The sequence below is a fragment of the Apostichopus japonicus genome, chromosome 22 (assembly GCF_037975245.1).
Source record: "Apostichopus japonicus isolate 1M-3 chromosome 22, ASM3797524v1, whole genome shotgun sequence".
Lineage (NCBI taxonomy): Eukaryota > Metazoa > Echinodermata > Holothuroidea > Aspidochirotida > Stichopodidae > Apostichopus > Apostichopus japonicus.
In genome coordinates this window covers 24,461,565-24,482,627 of record NC_092582.1, presented here as the reverse complement: position 1 = coordinate 24,482,627, position 21,063 = coordinate 24,461,565, and the positions used below count along the sequence as shown (strand labels likewise).

General features: G+C 36.4%; 3 protein-coding genes across 24 annotated transcripts in view; 1 reads left to right on the top strand and 2 right to left on the bottom strand.

Moving 5' to 3' along the window:
• The window catches only part of LOC139963622 (uncharacterized), a 204,974-nt gene that overhangs the window by 27,781 nt on the left and 156,130 nt on the right, over positions 1-21,063 (bottom strand). The gene's annotated exons all lie outside the window — the stretch shown is intronic.
• LOC139963623 (uncharacterized) overlaps positions 1-21,063 on the bottom strand; it is a 105,239-nt gene that overhangs the window by 27,781 nt on the left and 56,395 nt on the right. For both annotated transcript variants that reach the window (XM_071964602.1, XM_071964601.1), the window contains exon 6: positions 3,941-4,149. In XM_071964602.1, coding sequence (XP_071820703.1) covers positions 3,941-4,149 — 209 coding nt within the window. The remainder of the gene's footprint in view (positions 1-3,940; positions 4,150-21,063) is intronic.
• The window catches only part of LOC139963637 (uncharacterized), a 664,171-nt gene continuing 650,578 nt past the window's right edge, over positions 7,471-21,063 (top strand). For 4 of the 21 annotated variants that reach the window (XR_011791669.1, XR_011791667.1, XR_011791668.1 and 1 more), the window contains exons 1-6: positions 7,480-12,469; positions 13,449-13,624; positions 14,949-15,052; positions 16,463-16,553; positions 18,476-18,577; positions 20,604-20,652. The gene's annotated coding sequence lies outside the window, so the exon portion shown is untranslated. Of the gene's footprint in view, positions 12,470-13,448; positions 13,625-14,948; positions 15,053-16,462; positions 16,554-18,475; positions 18,624-20,603; positions 20,653-21,063 lie in introns of all 21 variants that reach the window. The other 17 variants (XR_011791682.1, XR_011791679.1, XR_011791691.1 and 14 more) reach the window with 11 other exon arrangements.

Here is a 21,063-nt window from a genome sequence, read left to right as displayed (position 1 = left end):
CATACTGAAAATTTGTTGAAAATCAATCTAAGCCCACTCATTAATATTCATGATATTAGCATAAAAAATAGAGATCGTCTACTCATGATGGGTAACCTATGTACCAAGAATGAGATCAATCCACCTTGGGATTGCTGAGAAAAACCGAATTTCAAGCTTTTTTGCGAAAAACAACACTTAGCCCCGCCCCTCATGAATAATAATGAGATTGGACAAACTGTCACCATATTCATATAGAGGACTTTCCTCTAGTACCACCAAACCAAGTTCCATGGAAATTGAGCTTACGGTTGCGAAGATATTGACATTTGTTGAAAATCACTCTAAGTCCCGCCCACTCATTAATATTCATGCTATTAGCACCAAAATAAATAGGGATCGTCTACTCATGATGGGTAACCTATGTACCAATAAAGAGATCAATCCACGTAAGGATTGCTGAGACAACCTAATTTCAAGCTTGGCGTCACACACACACGCACGCACACTCACACATGACCGCATAGATTCCTTCGGCTACCGCCAAGGAATCAAAAACGAACCTCTTTTTCAATTATAAATAACGAACCTTTTTTTCGATCATGAAAAACGAACCTTTTTTTCCAATTATGAATAACGAACCTTATGAAGAAAGAACCTTTTTGCTCATTATGAATAGCGAACCTTTTGAACAATTAACCTTATGGATAATGACCCTTATGAACAATGAACCTTGTGAATATAGAACGTTATGAATATCGGGCTGTCACCATGATTGTAATACAGCCTTCTATACCTTTCTAAATTCGCTAAAAACAGTTAAAGTTGCAAATTTGAAATCGGTTTCTAGTTGTCGTTGTCTATTATTCACTTTAAACTTCGATGGAATAATTTAATCCGCCGTCACCTGTTCTGTGCAGATAAAAACAACTGGTGCAGTATACAATTCGATATTTAAAGAGATATAAGATCCCATTAAACGAATCTTAAAGGATCTCATGTGCTTTGCTTTCTTGTTCGTGTTGTTGTTTGCTTGTTTATGATTTATGGCTGTTAAATGTTGCGAAATATATTAACTTAATAGATTTCTTGGTTATTATAACTATATTTCAGATTTGCAAGGCGGCATGAACCTTCGAATTACTTATTCCCTGCTAAACACGAACAATACCTCATCTCGCATATTCAGTACGATTAAACCATACTATTATTGGTTGTAATGGCAAACACTATATCAATGAATATTTGATGATAAAGATGCCACTATAAACACCTGCAGGGTGCTTACACTTTTCATCATAAGTGTCGAAGACGTTTAACAGTCACTTGATATTAATTGATAAGAACAAAACAGTAGACACTGCTGGCTAACTTTAAAGAAATCGAAACGTTCGATTTTCATATTAATAAATGGTTTATCAATTAAAAGAGTAACCTCCCCCCCCCCCTTTTTCACAGCTTAAATGAAAGGCAAAGTATATGGATTATAGTTAATTTACGTTTTTATGTAATTAATGTTAGCTTTATAAGTCGTAATGGGATTATGAACATATCAACTTTACAGAGCAAAAAGTTCTCCATAAAACTCGGCGATTAAGAACCCGCAATGTTTGTCTAGTCACATATTAGATATGTGAGTGACATTAAGGGCTATTCAATTATGTGTTAAATAGGCAGACTTCCTTATACCAACGAGAAGTACATACAGAACAAAAACGAAGAAAGGGAAATAAAACAATCCTATCAAATTAGGGAGAGGAGCAATTGAGGGATGTATTAAACAACCAAGAAAATCAAGTTTACTCATTTAAAATATATAAACAGAAAATAGTAATGAGAACACGTTGTAATATCATGGCATATGACATATCACTGAATGACTACTAAATATATCTAACCAGTATTGAATATTATGATGCATTCTTCCCAGCCACGGCTAGACACGGACTGGCCTACTTATCGTCAGTTTCCATGGTTACGTTGTATTCCAGGTGTACAATAGACGCCTGGCTCGTATATCTTTCTATTCATTAGCTTTAACCGGCTCCTGTCATCTATTATTATGCTAATTAGGTATTTACAGGAGATCCAGGTGTGTCATCTTTGCTGTTAACTTATTTTACTTTAGAAATAAATTGTTTGAATCAATCGTCTGTGCAGAAAACTGTTGTACAAGCAGAGTAGGCCTACTGTGTGTACTAAAACGGTGATGATGTTATCGGGTAGAAACGGAATGGATTTGAAGGGCCCTCTAAAGGCGATTATGTACGACGGGGATGGGGGGAGTGGCGAAGGGAGTGGTGGTGGCGGGTCCAGGTAAGGTGTCTGAAGGGGAGTGGGGCAGAGGGGGCGAGACTAAATTTACTCAAGAGCACACTGGAATTTGGGTAAAGTATTTAGTCTAGATAGGGAATAAACAATCTGTGTTATATTTGTTTTTAATAGTCAGACCAAACAAAACTCCCAAAAGTTTATCATTTCTAGTGCTATTTTCTTCGCGGTTACAGTTATTCCTAAAATAGCGGTCACATATAACATATGTTAATCAGCTTTCTTTTCTTCGGAATTCATTTATGTATCTACTAAATAATTTTCTCTTTTCTTTCGAGATTTGGGTGAGGCGCGGTGGTGGGGGGGGGGGGGTAGGTGCGACTTTATTTTTAGTAAACACGTCAGCTGTAAGTTGAAGATGTTACTGATTGTTTTGTGAATGGTAATGACGGAAAGGATACACTTTTACGAGGTTTGATCTGTGAGACCAAAGAAGGCGAGAGGAGGAGCGAGAGGAGGGGTCGGGGGTGGGGGGGGGTGGGGATCTTGGAGGATTAAGTAACACTGAATTGTAAAGGACCAAGCAGGGACGTCATGATCGAATCAAGTTTGAAGTCACATTAATACGAGGAATATTACAATATTTAACAGTTTTTGTATAAAGTTATGAATTATAAAAAGTTGAAGGTCAAGCTTACTTTTTTATTATTGTTTAAAATTATGATAAAATAATGAGAATAAATATTAATTTACCTTATTTAGTAAAACATCCATTTCAAATTATAAAGAAGAAACTGATGCAGTTTTGAATGGGTTAAATTTTAACCTCTGTAATTTATGAGATTCATATTTTCCTTTATTGATATTTATGGCAACACAAAAATACAATTTAACTTTATCGTTAACTCAATTAAAATTATTTAAATCCTTTTTGCTAACTTTTATTTTGTTTTAATTTGTTAACCTATTTTGAGTAGCCATGTTTGTAATTTCTACAACTAACAGTGTTTTATTGGTTGCTTGCTTGATATACATTTCAGTTTTGCTAGAGTATCAAAATCTGATCACAATTTAGTTTTTTTTTTAACAATAAACTAATAAGTATTGCTATTTTTATTCCCATAGTTTTATCAATAACGATTTTTAATCTCTTCCGTTTAAATAATTGTTAAATAAATTGTTGACCTTCATAATTGAAAAACAAATATTTTAGAGGTTTCAGTCAAAAGTAACATTTTTTCTTTATAAAACTCTACTTTAGAATATTAATTTACTCGCTAGAATTATTAAAATCAAAATACTTTGTGTATCTCTTATTTTATCCTAATAAACATTCCTGTCATTCTTAAACCTAATTCTTAGTTAAATGTTAACAATAAACTAAACAAAGAACGTTTAAAACAACTCCCACCCACCCCTACAACCCTCTCTTAACAACACTCTCGTAAAATATTCCCTAATAATCCTTTTTATTTTGTTTTATTTATCATAACATTCTACAGAATTCCTCTCTCGATGACCTAATTATTCAAATAAAACCAACTAAACTAATTAAATCCAATCCTATACATTAAAATACAGCAGACTTTACATTCTCTATTGTTAGTTTTATATTGATAACTTTTATTAATTAAATTAATTCCCTGTTTAACTGTTATGATGATTCTAACATCTACACCGGAATACTTACCTCAGCTCCTTCAAGCTTGTACACTGTGAGGAGTAAGACAAGATGGCCGCAAACTCTTCATTAGTTAGTGTCCTGCCGATGTCATAGATCACCAGCTTCTGGAGAGAACTCAGGATAGAGAGAGAGAGACCAGACTGAAGGATAAGGTTCAGACCAGACTCATCAACTCTAGGAGAGCAGAGGTCTAGAAACACGCAGGAGATAGGAATCTAGAATGAAAGAAAAGAGTTACTGATAATAGAGTAGATAGAGATAAAAAGATTGGATTTGGTTAGGATTAGAATAATTATTATGATATTATAAATAATAAAAATAACGAAATGAAAATCAAGGAAAGTGAAGCGATAATATAGGACATTTAGGTCGTGTTTATTTTTAAGAAAGAATAAGTTAATGGAAAGGAAATAAGGGATTGAATTTAAGGGGAGTCAAAAACAAACAGAAATAAATGGATTAAGCTTGATGAAAATAAAATGGGTAAAGTAGGATTAAAGGATCAGTTTTATGATTAATTAAAGGTTTTATAGCTAGTAAGGTTCAATAAAGTAAGAATGTGAGGCTACATATTTTAATTTATTACTTAATAGGAAACAAATCTCAATGAAGATTTGAGAATTTTATAAAAAAATGGGTAATCAAGAATTGAGATTATTCTATCTTTTATAGAAAAATATTTATCCAATTTATTTTTATTTTAATTTAGAAATTTCAGAAGGAAAGTGTAATTTAAATGTAAATATTAGTCACTAGTGTAATAGGAATCATGAAAAGGAAACTTCTACTTCAACTAATTCCAGGTTTTTATCAAGTTTAAGGACATTTAAAAGAATTATATTTAAATCAAAAGGTTGTTTCTTATAATTAAAATGCAATTTAGAGAAGCAGATGTATATCAAATTCAAGAGAGAATTGTTGATGAGGCTAAAACTCAAAACTTCAATATACAAATTATTTTATGATCGATCCAAATATTCTACTATTCTGCGTGAATTCTAATTATTTCCAATTAAAACGATTTGTTTAAAAGATGATGTCTATCTGTGTTTAGTTATCATATTCATTCCTAAGTTACGGTTTGAGTTTGACATAACTTCTAGTGGATCTTTTCAAAATGTAACATTTTTCTTTCTTTGTGTTTGCAGATATTCCTAAATTGGGTATTGCTTATGATCTTAACTTTCTAAACTTTATCGTATCTTCCAATTATAAATAGTACCACCCGCTTTTTACTTATTTTTACAAATAATGTTGTTATCTGGAAACACTTCATATTCTTGAGGGTTTAAATATACTAATTAATTATTACTTTTAAATTTAATCGGGTTGATTGGGTCTTCATTGTATTATATTCTGTTACTGTGGACTTCAGAGGGTGTGAACAGTTAGCGGACAAATATGGATTTACAAACACGAGAGATAAATCAGTTAATTACAAGTTTAATGAGAGGATGGCGCCCTTTTAAAATTAACGTTAGAGCTATACGGCTCTGGCTAACGTCTGCTATTGAGTGTTGCAGCAGCGTAAAAGAAGTGGCGCACTTTCAATTTCAAAACCATTTTACTTTTTAAATATCATGTGGCCATAAGTCTGTTAGCTTGGAAATGACGTACGGTTTTTATAATTTAGTGGGCAAAATTAAGACACAACCAGCTGTGAGTAGAACACCACGATCTAGTTGCTGCTGGAAAGACATGGACGAAAGATTTGTTTCAAATAACTATGAATTGCATTTATATTATTAGACTTAATTTGGAAGACTGTTTTATAGAGGCTCAAAGCGCTGGGCAGTATTTAACAAAACTATATTTCCCATAGGTGTCAGGTATATTGCCAGGAGTTAGGTCATTCAACTAATAATCAGTTATTAAATAAAATTATTTCATTCAGCCTGCTCGGTAAAAAGCTGCAGGTTTCTCACACAATTTGCTCAAATGTCCGACCTGGTAGATTTAGTAAGTTAGGTGATTACAATATCATAATTGTGGAATGTTATAGATTGACTTGTATTAATGCCTAGTATAAGGTTTTGTTATGTACGAATAAAATCGAGTTAAACAATTTTCTGTGATTTAAGATTTTTTAAGGGATAACAAAGTTTCTACAGTTTGTCTATGGACACTTTTTTTAGCTAGAATGGAGTTATTGTTTTCGAAGTAAAGGATAGGCATCAGCTCACCTAGAATGTTAATCGCTGGTTTTATTCTTCGCTTAATTTAAGATCCCTAAAGAAAACTCAGCTGTCTCGATTGCATTTAATTCAATTACTTTATATTTAAGATATGCTTTAACTTGGAATTTTTTGATAATCAGTCAACAAGTAGGCTAAGATTTTATTTTTTATGAGTTAGATTTGCTAAGCATGCCCTCTTGCTAAAAGTAATAATTCTAACTTTTCGCGGGTGATGTTTGAGATTTCTAACATAACCTAACTGTATTACTAGTCTAGCCTATAGCCTACCTAAGTTTGGCCTGGCCTTTGTACACATCCTAGCCTATGCCTTTATACCTTACCGTCAAATTATTTCTCTGATCAATAATTACTGTTTTAACTATTAACAGCGGTTCCTCTCCATTAAACAATCCATCTTAATAACCACTCAACAAGTCAATGGTAACAAACAACGTCCACGAATATAATACGTACTCTGCAACTCCAATAATATAACACTAAACCATTCAGTGATAGATACTATAGAAGTGAACAGGTATTCAATATTCATATACAGGTGTTTCCCAGCTGTTCGCGGGTGATTTTTGATATTTGTAACAGACATTTTGGCGCCAATAGAAGAAAATGTACGACAGACGTAACGTCATACATACCCGGTGAAACAGACAGTTTGAAACCTGACGTCGATTGGGTATGTAGTAAGGAAGGGGTCGAGGAAGTAAATAATACAACACAACCTATATCAAGTAGATCAAGCTATCATTGACATTTCTCCCTAAGCGGTAGGGTGTTAGTCCCCCACCCCTCCTCCCCCACCCCCACCACCGGTTAAAATTTGGGCAAAAAGCATTTGATATACACATGCCCCCACCATATTATCTGCTTGGATGCATAAACAAACAATAAACACAAAAGTCTGAATACCGTCTGTTTCAAATGATTTAAGGAGTACATGTTTAATGAATATTAAAACCTACATGGAATAACATAAATTGAACATCCTTGTTCAGTCATACACATCTTGCAGACACATCGTGCAGACAAAACGTGTCTGTGTCAAGTTATTTTTTATTTACAATTAATCACTTGATCATCATGAAATTATTGGAATAAATGTAACTACACAACTTTTTTCATCCCCTATACCCACCCAATCACCTTTGTAATTAATTCCACTCCATGTCAGTGCTGGATTATTCAGCTGAATCTTTGCACCAGCAAAGAGAGTGTCAGGCAATCAAACGATGTTTTGTCTTTTCACGTACCTTGTAATTGCTCAAATAAAAATACTATGTCGACATTTCACCAATAATGTTAATATTTAATTCATGTAGCCCTCCCCCCCCCCCCTTCTCCGTTTTTACTTAGTACCGTACCATTCTCATCAAGAAATTTTTTTTTGAGATAAGATAGTGGAAATTTATATAAGAAAGAAATTCGAGAAATAAAAATAATTCGACATGTTAAATGAAGGGACTTAAAAAAGAGGTCTAAATAAATCGAAGAAGTTTAATTCAGATAAAGTAGTTTAATGTTCAGAATTTCGGTTAAATTACAGATGGCGATTTTAAGACAAATTTGAGTTTCAAGAAAAAAGGGTTTCAATTTTGAGAAAGGGTTGAAATTCCCAGAAATATTCGAAACTTTAGGGATAAAATAATCAACAATTTAATATGAAATTTTTGAAAGTTGTCAGTGTTCCATGTGGGTCACAGTAATGACAAAATGTGTATTGTTTGCTTAATTGGAATGCCTCCTGACCCCCTCCCCAACCCATTCATTTTATGATCCTTCCTACGCCAATCAAGTGATTTGTCACATGACTACATATATATGGGAAAGGGTGTAGAACATATAGGAGGAGGTACATCTTGTGGCTCATTTATGTACATTTCTGATCAAGTATATATGTGCATTCATTGAGGGGCTGCATCGGTAAGTTTGCCTCTCCAATCCTGAAAACGGATTGACTCTCCTGTATGGTTTAGACCCAGAAACATGGGCGGGATTACGGGGGGGGGGCAAGAGGGGGCATTTGCCCCCCACTTTTCCCCAAATCTTAGTTCACTTTTTTGTCGTTTTTGCAGACAAATGTGCACAACCCTAATCGAAATTATTCCCCCACAACAGCCCTATCAAATAGGCCTATTTGTTTCGAATCTAAGTCGAATTTGTATTTAAGATCGTAACATGTAGCATGCAGAATAACTGGAGCTGGAGCTAGCACATGGTTCGCAGCACAGGTTACGAATCCTGGAGCTAACACACTAGCGATTCAATTCTGCATGTGATGAATCCGCGGCATGTGCTACAGTGCTAGCTTCAGGAATTGATTTTCAACGTAGGCTGCTCTACTGAATGCGTTGAATAACTAAATCCAGAGAAACGATTTACGAAGGCCAGATTTGCATATTGGGTATATCAATAATTAAATTCAATATACTGACACATGACACCCCCCCCCCCACACGGCGTGTCATTCAACAATATGCAATGGCAATGCCGATGTAATTTCTTTACTGCTCGAAATCACCCCTCCTCGACTTCGGTGGCGACGGAACCGGTTGACTTGAGGGGCTTATCCCCCATGAAAAAAGTGGGGGGGGGTAAGGTATGTTCAGCCCCAATATTTGCCAAGTGCTCCAAGAAGTGGGGAGAATTTCGAAGTGGGTGCTGAACATATTCTTGATCGGTCCAAATGCACAATATACTAATAATTTTAGGGGGAAAGAACTGTCTAGATGCGATTTATTGTTACCAGAGGTGTCATTTTTGCTGATCTAGGATTTCCTTTTTGCTTAAATTTCGACGTGCCGCGCCAACTGATGGTGGTGCACCGCCTAAATAGTGACGTATAAGCTTCAGTTGTACATCACCATATAAGTTCTTCTATCCGTCCTCCCTAAATTTCAACACGTTCATTAATTGTTTAGATGCAATTTAAAGCCTACATGGGTGTTAATTTAACCGATCTAAGGGTACCTTTCATCGAAAATTTCGACGCTCCTTGCCAACCGATGATGGCGCTCCGCTTAGATAGTGACGTATAACAAAAGTTGTACATCACCATCTGACCATATGTTCTACTAAAACAATAATTAACTATGTAGATACAAATTGTAGACATGAGATCCATATTTCAAGGACGGGTACATGCAGCTTAGAGCACTCGGGAAGTGCCGTTTCCGGCCATCTGGAGGGTTTGTAAAGCCAAAAAATTTCTTGTACGCTCCCGCCAACCGATGGTGGCGCTCCGCTTAGATAGTCTTGCTGGCAGGTTTGCCCCCCCCCCCCACTTTTACAACTCAAATCCCGCCCCTGCCCAGAAACGTGGGTTCACATGGAAAAGTTTCGAGGGATTCCTTTTATCAACGTACTGTATAGGCAGGGGCGTATCCAGGATTTTCCAATAGGGGGGCGCCAGGCATGAATGATCGCCGTCCTGGGGGATGGGTTTAAGGGGAGGGGTGTACAATTTTTGCTTTCAAAGAAGGCCTGAAATGCAAAATGGTGTCAAATGCATGGGCGGCGATCCGTACTTCCGATTGGGGGGGGGGGGGATATGACCTTGTTGACTATCTAAGCGTAGCGCCACCATGAGTTGGCGCGAAGCGTACAAGAAAATTTGGGGATTAACAAACCCTCTAGATGGCCGGAAACGGCACTTCCCGAGGTTTCCAAGCGGCATATACCCAACTTTAAAATAGGGATGTCATGTCCGAAATATCTCATAATCAGGATCCAAAATACTTTTTTTTTTAATTTCGGGTGTTATTTTGGGAAAATTGCCCCTGTCAATCTTGTTTCAGGCGCAACGTTAGAATGTTCGAGAGCTCTTTTATATTATTCGATGAAGAAAATGGCCTCATGCAGGCTATTATAGGCCTATACACATGCAATACACAATTACACATAGTTACATTCCTAGGTACCGATTGCTAGGGCATCCAGGTGAAACGTGTATTAAGCATTACCCTGGTAACATGAGATTCTCAGCTGTTCGAGGGAACATGTACGTGTGTAGGCCTACTATAGGGCCTATATGAATACTATGAGGGTGCATATATGTACTATATCAATACCGTGGGCGCAATAATACATTTTGTTGTTATAGGGCCAATGAAGCCTACAGTCAACTATTCTTGCTTTATAAAGACGCTTTATTTGAAAAGATCGCACTGCGTTTATGGTAGGCGAGAAATGAAGCTAAAAAAGAGCCGTACATTAACGAAGATGCATAAATGTAGGCATGAAAATATTCTTATCCCTGGCATTTGGTGGGGGGGGGGGGGATATGGTGCATTACATCCCGTCCACCCATTTTCATGGGGGGATATATCCCCCCTCCACCCAGGATCGCCGCCCATGGCCATATGTGATCCATTTTTCGACCTTAATAATAAGCAACATTTCCAGTAAATATGGACACAAAATGCACAATTTAGTATGGCTGACATGTCATTTAGTGTTTATAGTGATAATTCAAACACAATTACCATCTATGTTTCTAAAACTATTATGCCGCCGAACTTCGCCAGAACCTTTTTTTGGCAAACAAAAACTAAAGCATACGGGAGGGGGGGGGGGGGTTGAGCGATCACCGACATCTCACATAAAGGTCGTCATCAATTTTTTTTTTTTTTTTTTTTTTGCTAAACTTTTTTTTTTTTTGGTGACGGCCAATAGGGGGGGCGCGCGCCTGTTGCGCCCCCCCTGGATACGCCCCTGATAGGGTACATGCATTCGTGACAGTGCTTGGTCCATAGAAATTTGTTGGCAACTGCACATGGTTTTGGAATTACCCATTTGTTGACATTAAGAAATGCTTTCTGTTTTTTCTTATGACATTTATTTAATTATTGCATTTAATTGCAAGTAATAATTTACTACACTCAAAAACGTCTTTGCGAGTACACTACGAGTAATAGCTACTCTCTTAAAACACCATCGAATATACATATTACAATTTTTTTACAGATTTACGTGCAATCTGAGAAATTGCAGGCTTGAGACCCATATTTTGGGGCTAGGTATTCGCAGCATAAAACACTCGGGAAGTGCCGTTTCCGGCCATCTGGGGGTTTGAAAAACCCAAAATTTTTATATATACCAACGGCTATTTATCGAAAAACTGGACGATCAAGACTGTATTCTCTATAGACATGTTGCCCAACCAGTTATTATTCATATACACAATAATGCCTGACAAAGAGGTACACATTATAGCATATGTTACCTTCATGTAGCCATGTACCACATAGCAGATGTATAGGCTATCAACTACTTTACATATAACAATCACTCGTCGGGTATCACTCGTTATTGTCATAAACTGATGAGAGGCTACCTATATAGGGCATTTACATGAAAGCGGTTTGCAGGACTAGGAGAATGGGACCCCTTCTTCTGCTTGACGCACATATTTCAAGGGGTGGGGCAGAAAATCCCAACTGAGGTATGGCCTACACTATTATGGAAAGGCCAGAGTGGAAAAAAGAATTAAAAAAAGGAGGAAGCGTGGTTGTTTGCTTGTTGGAGGCAAATTCCAAGTAGCCCCGCCCTCTGAAATTGCTTCAAAAATGGTGCACTGGGGGGCATAATTAGACTACTATTTCGGTCTAAAATTGGCTCCATACGCCATTTTTGCCAATAAATAATGTTTTTGTTAAGTCGGAATGGGGGGGGGGTTGTACCCGTGGCAGTGACCTTCTTCTCAGCTGAATGTAACATTGCCCCCTTCCGACCTCTATCCAAGTGTACGATTTGGAAATTTTCCAATGTTCAAATACTCCCCCAAAAAATTATCTTGTCATTTCAAAGTTTTTTTTAGAAACGTTCAAATATTGACTTTTTTCCAAGCTTGTAGATAAAACAATATCCTGTAAAATGTCTAAGACATTCTTCTTGCTGTCTTGATGACACTTTCATGCAGCTGTACAGGATTTTATGAACGCCACATTAGCAGAAAAATGTCTAGGTGTAAATGATGAATTGACATTTTGCAGCACATTGTTGAAGTCCTCACTTATTACATCTAAGGAATTTGCCATCTGGTTTGTATTATTTCAATCGGAAGATCATTCATTTAAAAATAAGGGAATTTCCCTCGTGGCCAAGGAAATGACTTGAACAAGTCTCATTTTCAAGATCTAAACAAACCAACGACACAGTATATATAAGCAGCGTTTGAAGAACGGTTATACGGTTGTACTTCTCTGTTTGTCTGACGTGTTTCCCCGAAGCTACAGTACTGGCTTACTAATATGAATATATTGCAGCATATTCCAGATGGTGAACATGATGCTGAAAGGAACAACTGATTATATTGCAATTGTCAAAGAAGAAATCCCACGTATCAGTTGAGTTCCGTTCATAACGTTAGGCTATGCACGTACAAGGACAGGTTCACAGGCCATCATAACGTTCAACGTTATGGCTTAGGTCATCTCTAGTCATATAACTAAATGCAGCCTAATTTAGGCCTAGTCCAATGATTTTAGTTACAATATTCAATGGTAGCGCAATGCCAGCAAAAAGCGTGACCTATGCTCAGCACAATGTAGGACTAGCTTAAGTATGGTGATGCTAGCCTGTTATAGTTGGTTACAAGTTGAGGGTAGGTTTCCTCCAAATACTTTGATCATAATATTAATTTATCGAAGAAGGTGTTCTACATTTGCGAGATCATCCAACTGTCTGAACAGTTTTAGCCAAATTTACTCATTAAAACCTACTCTTAAAGTACTCTGGAGTTGTTTCCTCTCATGGGATATTGTGGATTTAAGTGCTAACCTGCCAGTGAATAAAGGTCAAATGAAATGCAAGGTTTTCCAGAGATTGAGTTTCAATATTCCATATCATATACAAGCATTATTGTAGTTTGTGTCACCCAAAATACTGCAGTGCTTTACACCACCCTTACTGGTCCAAGACAACCCATTATGGGAACGTATCCAGAATTTCCAGGGTTTGTGCTAGTAATGCACATTTCCTATTGACGTATCTTCAGCTTCAATATCACAAATCAAATATATGCACTTTTACATAATTTACTTGCTAAAAGTGTACAGGTCTTTTACAGCTAACATGTGAATTAGATTGCTCACAAAGACTGCTGTAGTGTCACATTGCTATCTGAATGCAAAAGTTCATAAAAACTTTCAAAAAGCTTCAGAAACCAAACACTGTATAACCACTTAATTGAGATCAATGAATGGATCAAAGTGGAACTGCTACCATGGGTTTTTCTTTGTAGTGAGTATCCTTTGGTTTCTGAAGTCTTCTGAAATTTTGAATAACTAATTTGATTTCATGTTAGTGTTTCACTTTTGATTTAGAAGTCACTGAGGCTCGAATGGCTCCATGATGTAATAATTCAACCGTAGGAAGAAACCCTCTAGTGAATATGAAGACAGAGACTGTACTGGATAGAGGAGATCAGGACCTATGAACCTATCAAGCTTCTTTCAGTATCCTAGGTACACTTCTTGATGCACAGAGTTACATAGGAATGGTAAGAATGAAGTAAATCTGGTTTGTTGTGACTTGATTCACCAAACTGCTGGCTAGCCTGCAAGCATGGTTAAGGAAGTTAAATTCCTCTGCAGTCACTCTTTATCAATACCATATCATGATAACATTTCTTCCATGAGTATATTTGAGAGCTAAATACTGTTTAAAATAAACACATTTAGAGGGCATTCCAAGATATACAAGCACTGGCATCCATTAGGGTGTGAGCACTTGCCACCCCTCCCCCTGGACTCCACTAGGGTCGCTAAATCACTATCAGAGAACATTAATTATCTGAAAAGTGAAAATGCCTCAGCTGAAGTCCCCAGAGACTCTCACAAGGGCTTAGATTTATACTTTTTCTCTCTAACATGTATTCAATGCTTTATACTTAGTAGAAGAGGACAAGAAGTCTCAGAGATGTTACAGCGCTCTTTTGAAGCACCCCGCTAGGGCTCAGATATTCCACAGAGTGAAACCAGATTAAGTATTTCTATTCCTGACATGTCCTCATGTGCTCAAAATTGCTAGCAGATCCAGAAACTATGTGAAAATACTGAAGATTTGGGTGCTTTGCAGTACCCTTGTAAGTCCAGCCACTATAAACAGAGAACACAATTGGAAATACTTCCTACACATCTGAGTATATACAGCTGTGAATACAGAATTGTCACATGCTGGGCCAGTCACTGCAGTTGGTTTTAAAAAATCGAATTGGTCTCAAAATTGATCTAACTTCACTGACTTGAGTACGGTGACTTAATAGGGACATAAGGGGAATAAAATAGGTGTCCCCAAATTTCAAAATTTTGACTCTGTTACTGTATCTCAAAACTTTTCAACTCAAAATTTTGAGGTTACAAGTGTCTTCTTTAAATTTGTGGAAAAGAACTGACCATATTGGATAGTTATTGACCAGCTGAACAGGGTACTCTATAAACATTTGGTGATCTAAAATCTGGAAAGAGTACCCAGAGAGTGGTGTAACTAGGTCAATGTAGGCAATTCAGTCTCCAGGGGCCTGGTGCCATTAAATGAAGAAAAATAAGATAAAAACACACATCCACCAAAGCTGACACACTAAATTATATACAATAATTTCCTCAAGAGTTGCATTAGTTTCTTTACATTGTTATTATAAGTATAACTGAGCAAATTATTTTGAAACAACAGTAGCATACCAGATGCTTATAATAGCTGTGTTCTGTGTTTGACAATGTTATATGAAAGAATGCTGCTACTTGCAGACCAGGTGATGACAATTGACATGAATAATAACATTACAGTACAACTGACCAAATGCATTTTGTTTTTCTCATCATCAGGTAAACTGATTATTCAGTCCTGAGATCAGCCCCTTTAGAGATTTACCAGTTTCATATCCGGATTACAGCTCTTGGATGAAATGTGTACAGTTTACATGAGCAGGGTAATGGTTGCATGGTCCACCACCTGATTCTTACCCCACCCACCCATCCCCATCCTACATGAGAATACAAGTGTTTAATTGGATATTTTTTACTCCATGATGTATCAGATGATCCCTCAAGGAAAATTTCCACACCGGAAAGTCTATCATCCAGCACCCCTCCACCCCCCGAACCCCCATCAATTCCATTCACTGCAAACCAAGACATAACATATGAACAATCATCTAGTTAGAATACCGCTAAAGGTTGCATCTTAAACTCAGGGGTTCTGTGGGACCTCTTTTGTTCAGTGTTTCTCTAATTGTAGCATCATCTCTACAAATTGTACCATAATTGTAGGTTTCAAGAGGATGAAATTCTGATGCCAAGTACATCTCTAATCTTTCAAATCTGACCAATTTTAATGGTCATTAGACATACTGTACATTGTTTCATTGTGTAACAGTTTCATTCCTGTGTGAGCATATAATGCTTATGAAGGCTTTATGTTGTCACTGTCTCCAGGTTGAGTGGAAATTATGTAATTTAAGACAAGGTCCACCCATCCCATCATATTAAATAGTTGTCATGGATAATGCTAGGTTTTGAGTATTGCACTATGACAAGCAATGTTCAGTTGATGATTCTATCAAAGAAGATCATACAGCACAGTATGATAAGCTCTCCAATCACAGCATGTTATGTCATCTGAAATCCTTAAAATGCATTTGTATTATTTTTATGTTCTTAAAGTTATAGTGTGATTCAGTCATTCTGTTATACGAGTGTGTTTGGGTGGGGGGGGGGGGGAGGGGTGCATCAAGTTGCTGTCCAGTGGCAACATTGGAAATGAAGTAACTGGGAAAGTGGTGAAAGCAAAAACATCAACATCTATGTAATAGAGCAGCCTCTGCTTCACACTTGAATACCGATAGTTTGACAAAGGAATCTAGACCAGTACTTAGGCCTAACTTTGCTTGACTTCAAAGTAACAGAATTAGAAATTTGGTGTTCATACAAAGATGAACAACTTCATTGGCCTGCTGCACTAAATAACGTTTAAAGTACCAAATTAGAAAGTGTGCTGATCAATTAAGTATAATCCAAAGGATTGCAAACATGTTACCAATTTTAGCCTATTGTTTTGTTTATGGATACATTTTCAAAAATGATTCAACTTTAAAATAAAAGTGCCTTTCAATAAAATGAATGAACTTGCAATTATTGAGTTGTTTCAGGGACACAGATTCATTTGAGCATTAACTTGTATATATCTGTGAGCAATGGAATAACTGTTGAGTAAATATTCAAGAGGCAAACTCAATAACAAAGGTTTTCATTGTTTGCATCAATACATCTAGTTCTGATATTCTCAATACAGAATTAGTGACAAATAATTCTTATTGTCTTTGTCTTTATCTCCTCATTAGGTAAATGTGGATTAATCAGTCTTGAGACATCTTTGGGGGTCACATGATGCAGATCTTGCACAGAATGGTTTACAATATGCTGATGGTAATGGTAAGTGTATAATTAGTGTATAGCAGGACTGGTAAGCTGGGTTGTAGTTATAATTAGATTTGTGTCTGGGTAGAAAGTGATTTTGTTACTGCCTAATCCTGATGGAACAGTAATGGTTTTGAAACTTGCTTGATCAACAAACTTCCAAAGGACAAGAGGGGAAGATAAAGGCCTCAATACATACACCATATATTAGGCACTGCATGCCATACATTGTATTGCTTACCAATTGTAAATGTACACAAAGCGGTGTATGTGTTTAATATACTGGGTCCATTTTTTGTTTTGTGTAGCCATCATAAATTAAGGAACAAAATTTTTAGATGACTTGATCTCGTCCAATTTGTGTCATAGTGTTGTGTGGCAGGTAAGGGTAGTAATCTGTCTTTACAGTGCAGCCACACTCTGTATTGTCAGCCTCACTTCCACAAATAATAGTCAGTAATATGTATGGCAGGCTCTTAAATAATCAATTTAGTTGTGCATGTACCCTTACAATTAAATAGAGTCATTTAAAAATAAAACAAGACCCATACCTACACTAAGTTTAAACACTTCTACAGTTTGGTTTATATTATGAGGAGGACTATCCTTATTGGTATATATCTCAGTTACAGACTAAGGAATGAATTGTCACAAGTAGTTGAATAGGATTAGTTTCTTTAAGGTAACCTGTAAACTCCTCCCAGAAGTAGGAGTACCTATGTGAGATTATTTCCTTTTGATATGAACTCAAGATTTGCCAAGGCTAAGACATTTATGAATAATTTAATATGTGACATACTTCTCCATCATTCTGTTTCAATGGAGACATGTATTAAGTGACTTTGTTACTATATGTAATGTAAGAGTGAATTACACCCTGCATAACTGCCTCAGTGAGTCAGTGGTTTCTACTATGATCACAGTATGGAGCCTGTGTGCTTCCACTTGTTATATGTTACATATGTCACAACTAAGTGTTTGTTTAATAAGATGTAGAATGACTAACAGGAATCATTTCTCCTTTTTCCGTTTTAACATTTCCAACCCTTCCCAAATAAGTGCATCTAAAACCCAATTTAAATCTGAAGATAATCTACAGTAGTCTAGTCTAATCTAAAACCCAAGAAATTGATATCAAATTTAAATCTGAAGATAATCTAGTCTTTATAATAATTGCCAATGAGCTATATACTGTACTAAGTGGAAGTCTTTGGTTGGTTTACTGTAATGTGTGTATATGTTGTCAGTCAGTCAGTAATACAAGACATGCATGTAGCTTCTGGATCCTATGCATGTCCTCAGAGTAAAAACTAAAGTAATTCAGAATTCCATTCTATAGCCATTGTTCAACAGAGTTGAAGGATTTTCTTAATGTGTTCTGTCTAAGATGTACATTATTTGCACTGCAGTTATAGTACTGGCCATTTAAGAGATATTTCCAGCAAACTCAAGCACATGTGCTTACAACCCTTATTTTCTGTTGCAATACTACGGAAGATAGAGCTCTCACAAATTTGGTAGAAAACTTCCAGCAAATGTCATTTTTGTTTTGTTTTGGTGGGGGGTTCAAAACTTCGGAGGTAACATCAGTTACCACTACAAGTGTTGTAAATAACTAATTGTATTGTTTACCTCAGATGCAAAAAATATTCTTAAAAAGTAACTTTAAGATGAAGGCAAAGGTGTTTTAATAATGATATAAGTCCTGTGCCTGTTAGCTATGTCAGTCCAATAAAATGCAAAGATAAAAACAGAAATAGAAAACAATATATATGCTTCTCTGAGAAGACAGCTATATAAAGTATTCTTACTAATAACACACAAGGAAAGACGTTGATCTCTGTTACAAATATGATCACAGACCGGATGAATTTTCTCCTCGATAAACCTAGTGAATGGAATGTTGAGTTATTTTCTATTTTCTCTTTAACCTCCAGGTGTTACTGTTTTCAACATTTCTTCAGTGCAGTTCCTCCAATTAAGTGAAAGAGAAAGTCGAGTGGGAACACACCACTGCTGACATAACTTCCTTTGTGGATGTGAGACTTCACATGATAATTTTTTCAACAGACAGTTTGTGAAATGGTACAGTAATGGGCTGTGTTGGATACCTTTGAGTAAATCTATAGGCTATATGTAGGTGAAGACAGCTGGCCTAAGTAGTTCTGTAAATAACATCTTATGTCCTTTTTAAGATTCCACTTTTTTTAATTGTGCAGAGCTAACAAACTAAACACAATTACTATATTATAGTATGCATTTGTGGATGGAAGATTTCTCTAAAGTACTGATAGATACCTCAATTAACAGTTCATCAGAAAACTTCAACTTCTGTAGAAAATAATGATTGCCCACAAGCTCAGTTTTTCTAGTATGTACCTTGGTCTGATCATGGATGTGTTTGAAATTATCAAGTCTTTAAAGTTGTGCATTGCCACCTGTAATCTTGGTATTGTTTTGACCCATTAATATAATAAATCAGATGAGAGCGAATGAATTAAGGATTCTCCCGGCATCTCCTACCAGTCATTGCTATCTTTAGCCCTTACATCCCCATACAACTAATATTGCCAGTAGTGATAGCTTTAAATAACTTTGAGTATGCATGAAGCCATGGGGTGCCACCACCCAGTTGGGATAATTTTTTTCTATACTGCAGTAGTCCTGCTTCAGAGCACTCGTATTGTCAGTACGAGCAGTATGAATATCATGTTTCTATCAGATCAAGTTTGTACTGTCAATACCAGTGCTTTAAGAGCAGGATATCGGAGTACAGTTTAGAGAGGTACTGTAGTAGCATTAGGAAATTGCCCCTACTGGCTGGGTGCCATGTTCAATGCTATCCAAGTTGACATTTTACTCATTTAACTCTTTGCATTGCTTGCAGGAAATTGTTCTAAATTGCACTCATGTAATGTTGTATACATTGGCATCTAGACAGAGGGTACAGCAGGGATTCAACTTTGTGTTATGTATTATTTGTGGGGACTTTAATCCCCAGAATAAATTCAAGGAGGAGGGGGGGGGGGGTGGGGACGGTGATCCATAACATGCAGGGAGACTACTTTTACAGAAATTTCTGAAGTACAGTGTATAAAGATATAACATGTTTATGCAGTACAACATACACAGCTGATAAAATCTTCAAGATTGTTTCAAGAGTGACAAACCATAGCACCTATTTTGCATCTAAGTACCCTCATTTCTAACAAATATCATAAAGAGTGGGGGGACAGCACTCCCTTTTACCCCTTTATCCCTCCTCTGGACAACATAACATTTCATCCCCTCACACTACAAAAAGGTGTTCAAGCTCCTTGTGTAGAGCCCATTTCATAACATTAAACAATAAAGCATCAATTAGACCTTAAATCTCTAACTCATGAAATGGGGACAAAAACTTGCACACCGAGAAGGGTGGCTACACTCATGTACCCTTGCAATTACACTAAGCTATTGTGGGTTACTCAAATTCTGACATGCTATAACATATCAACCTTAATGTATTATCAGCATGTTGAGTTACCATGCAGGTACATAGACAGTCACAGTCTGAATTTACTATTTCTCTTACACAAAGAAAAAGAAGATTCCTACATGTCATATTTTAACAAATGTTTGACAGCAGGTTTACATAGAAATGAGCTAAGTAACATTAAAACATACTGATAAGTATGAATCTTATAAATTTCTCTTTTGCACTTCTGTCATTAAACCTTGAATATATGATTCATGATAGAACCAGCTGATGTATGTAAAGGAGACTGGGAAACTACAATACACTTCTTAAAGAGAATTGTGCACTGACCCACAGCCCCCCCCCCTCCCCACCCAACCCTTTACAGCCCTACTATATGAAAGTGACCTAAAGATGAATGTGAAAGTAATAACAGTTGTCCAAAAGTCTAAAAGTAAGTAAATCGTTTTGAATATTACTGTTAATAGCCAGACTGCCTCCATGCAATCTGGTCACCTGCTGACCTCTATGAACCATTATAGATCTATAAGTTTCAGCTAAAAGAATTTATACATGTTTCATTATTTTCTTGCCTTGCAACATTACAGTACAGGATGTACCAGCCTCTACACAACTCGGTGATCATGGAAAGTGAAGGTAAAAGCCAGTTAGACAAGCATCAATGATGTCATGAGTTTCATTACAATACTAGAACTCCATGGTTATGTTATTAAATGGTAATGAGTCCTGCTGTGTACATCTAAAACACATTGTAACTTTAAACTTCACATGCTAAACTGATGAATAGTGAATCCATATTTCTGGCACTAAATTAAATACTCTTGTTGAGGTCAATCAGTTACATAGAACTGTGTCATACATATAGTGAGTTGATATGTGAGAAACATTGTGAAGTGTAGCCAACAAGTTAACAGACATCGGATGTAAATTTGCTAACATTTTAAGTAAATAAAGACATGTTGCCATAAGTCTATATAGGGATTCTAATTGCTGTCCACAAACTGACATTGCCGATCTACTAAATGGAAAATCCTGGTCCATCAGAGT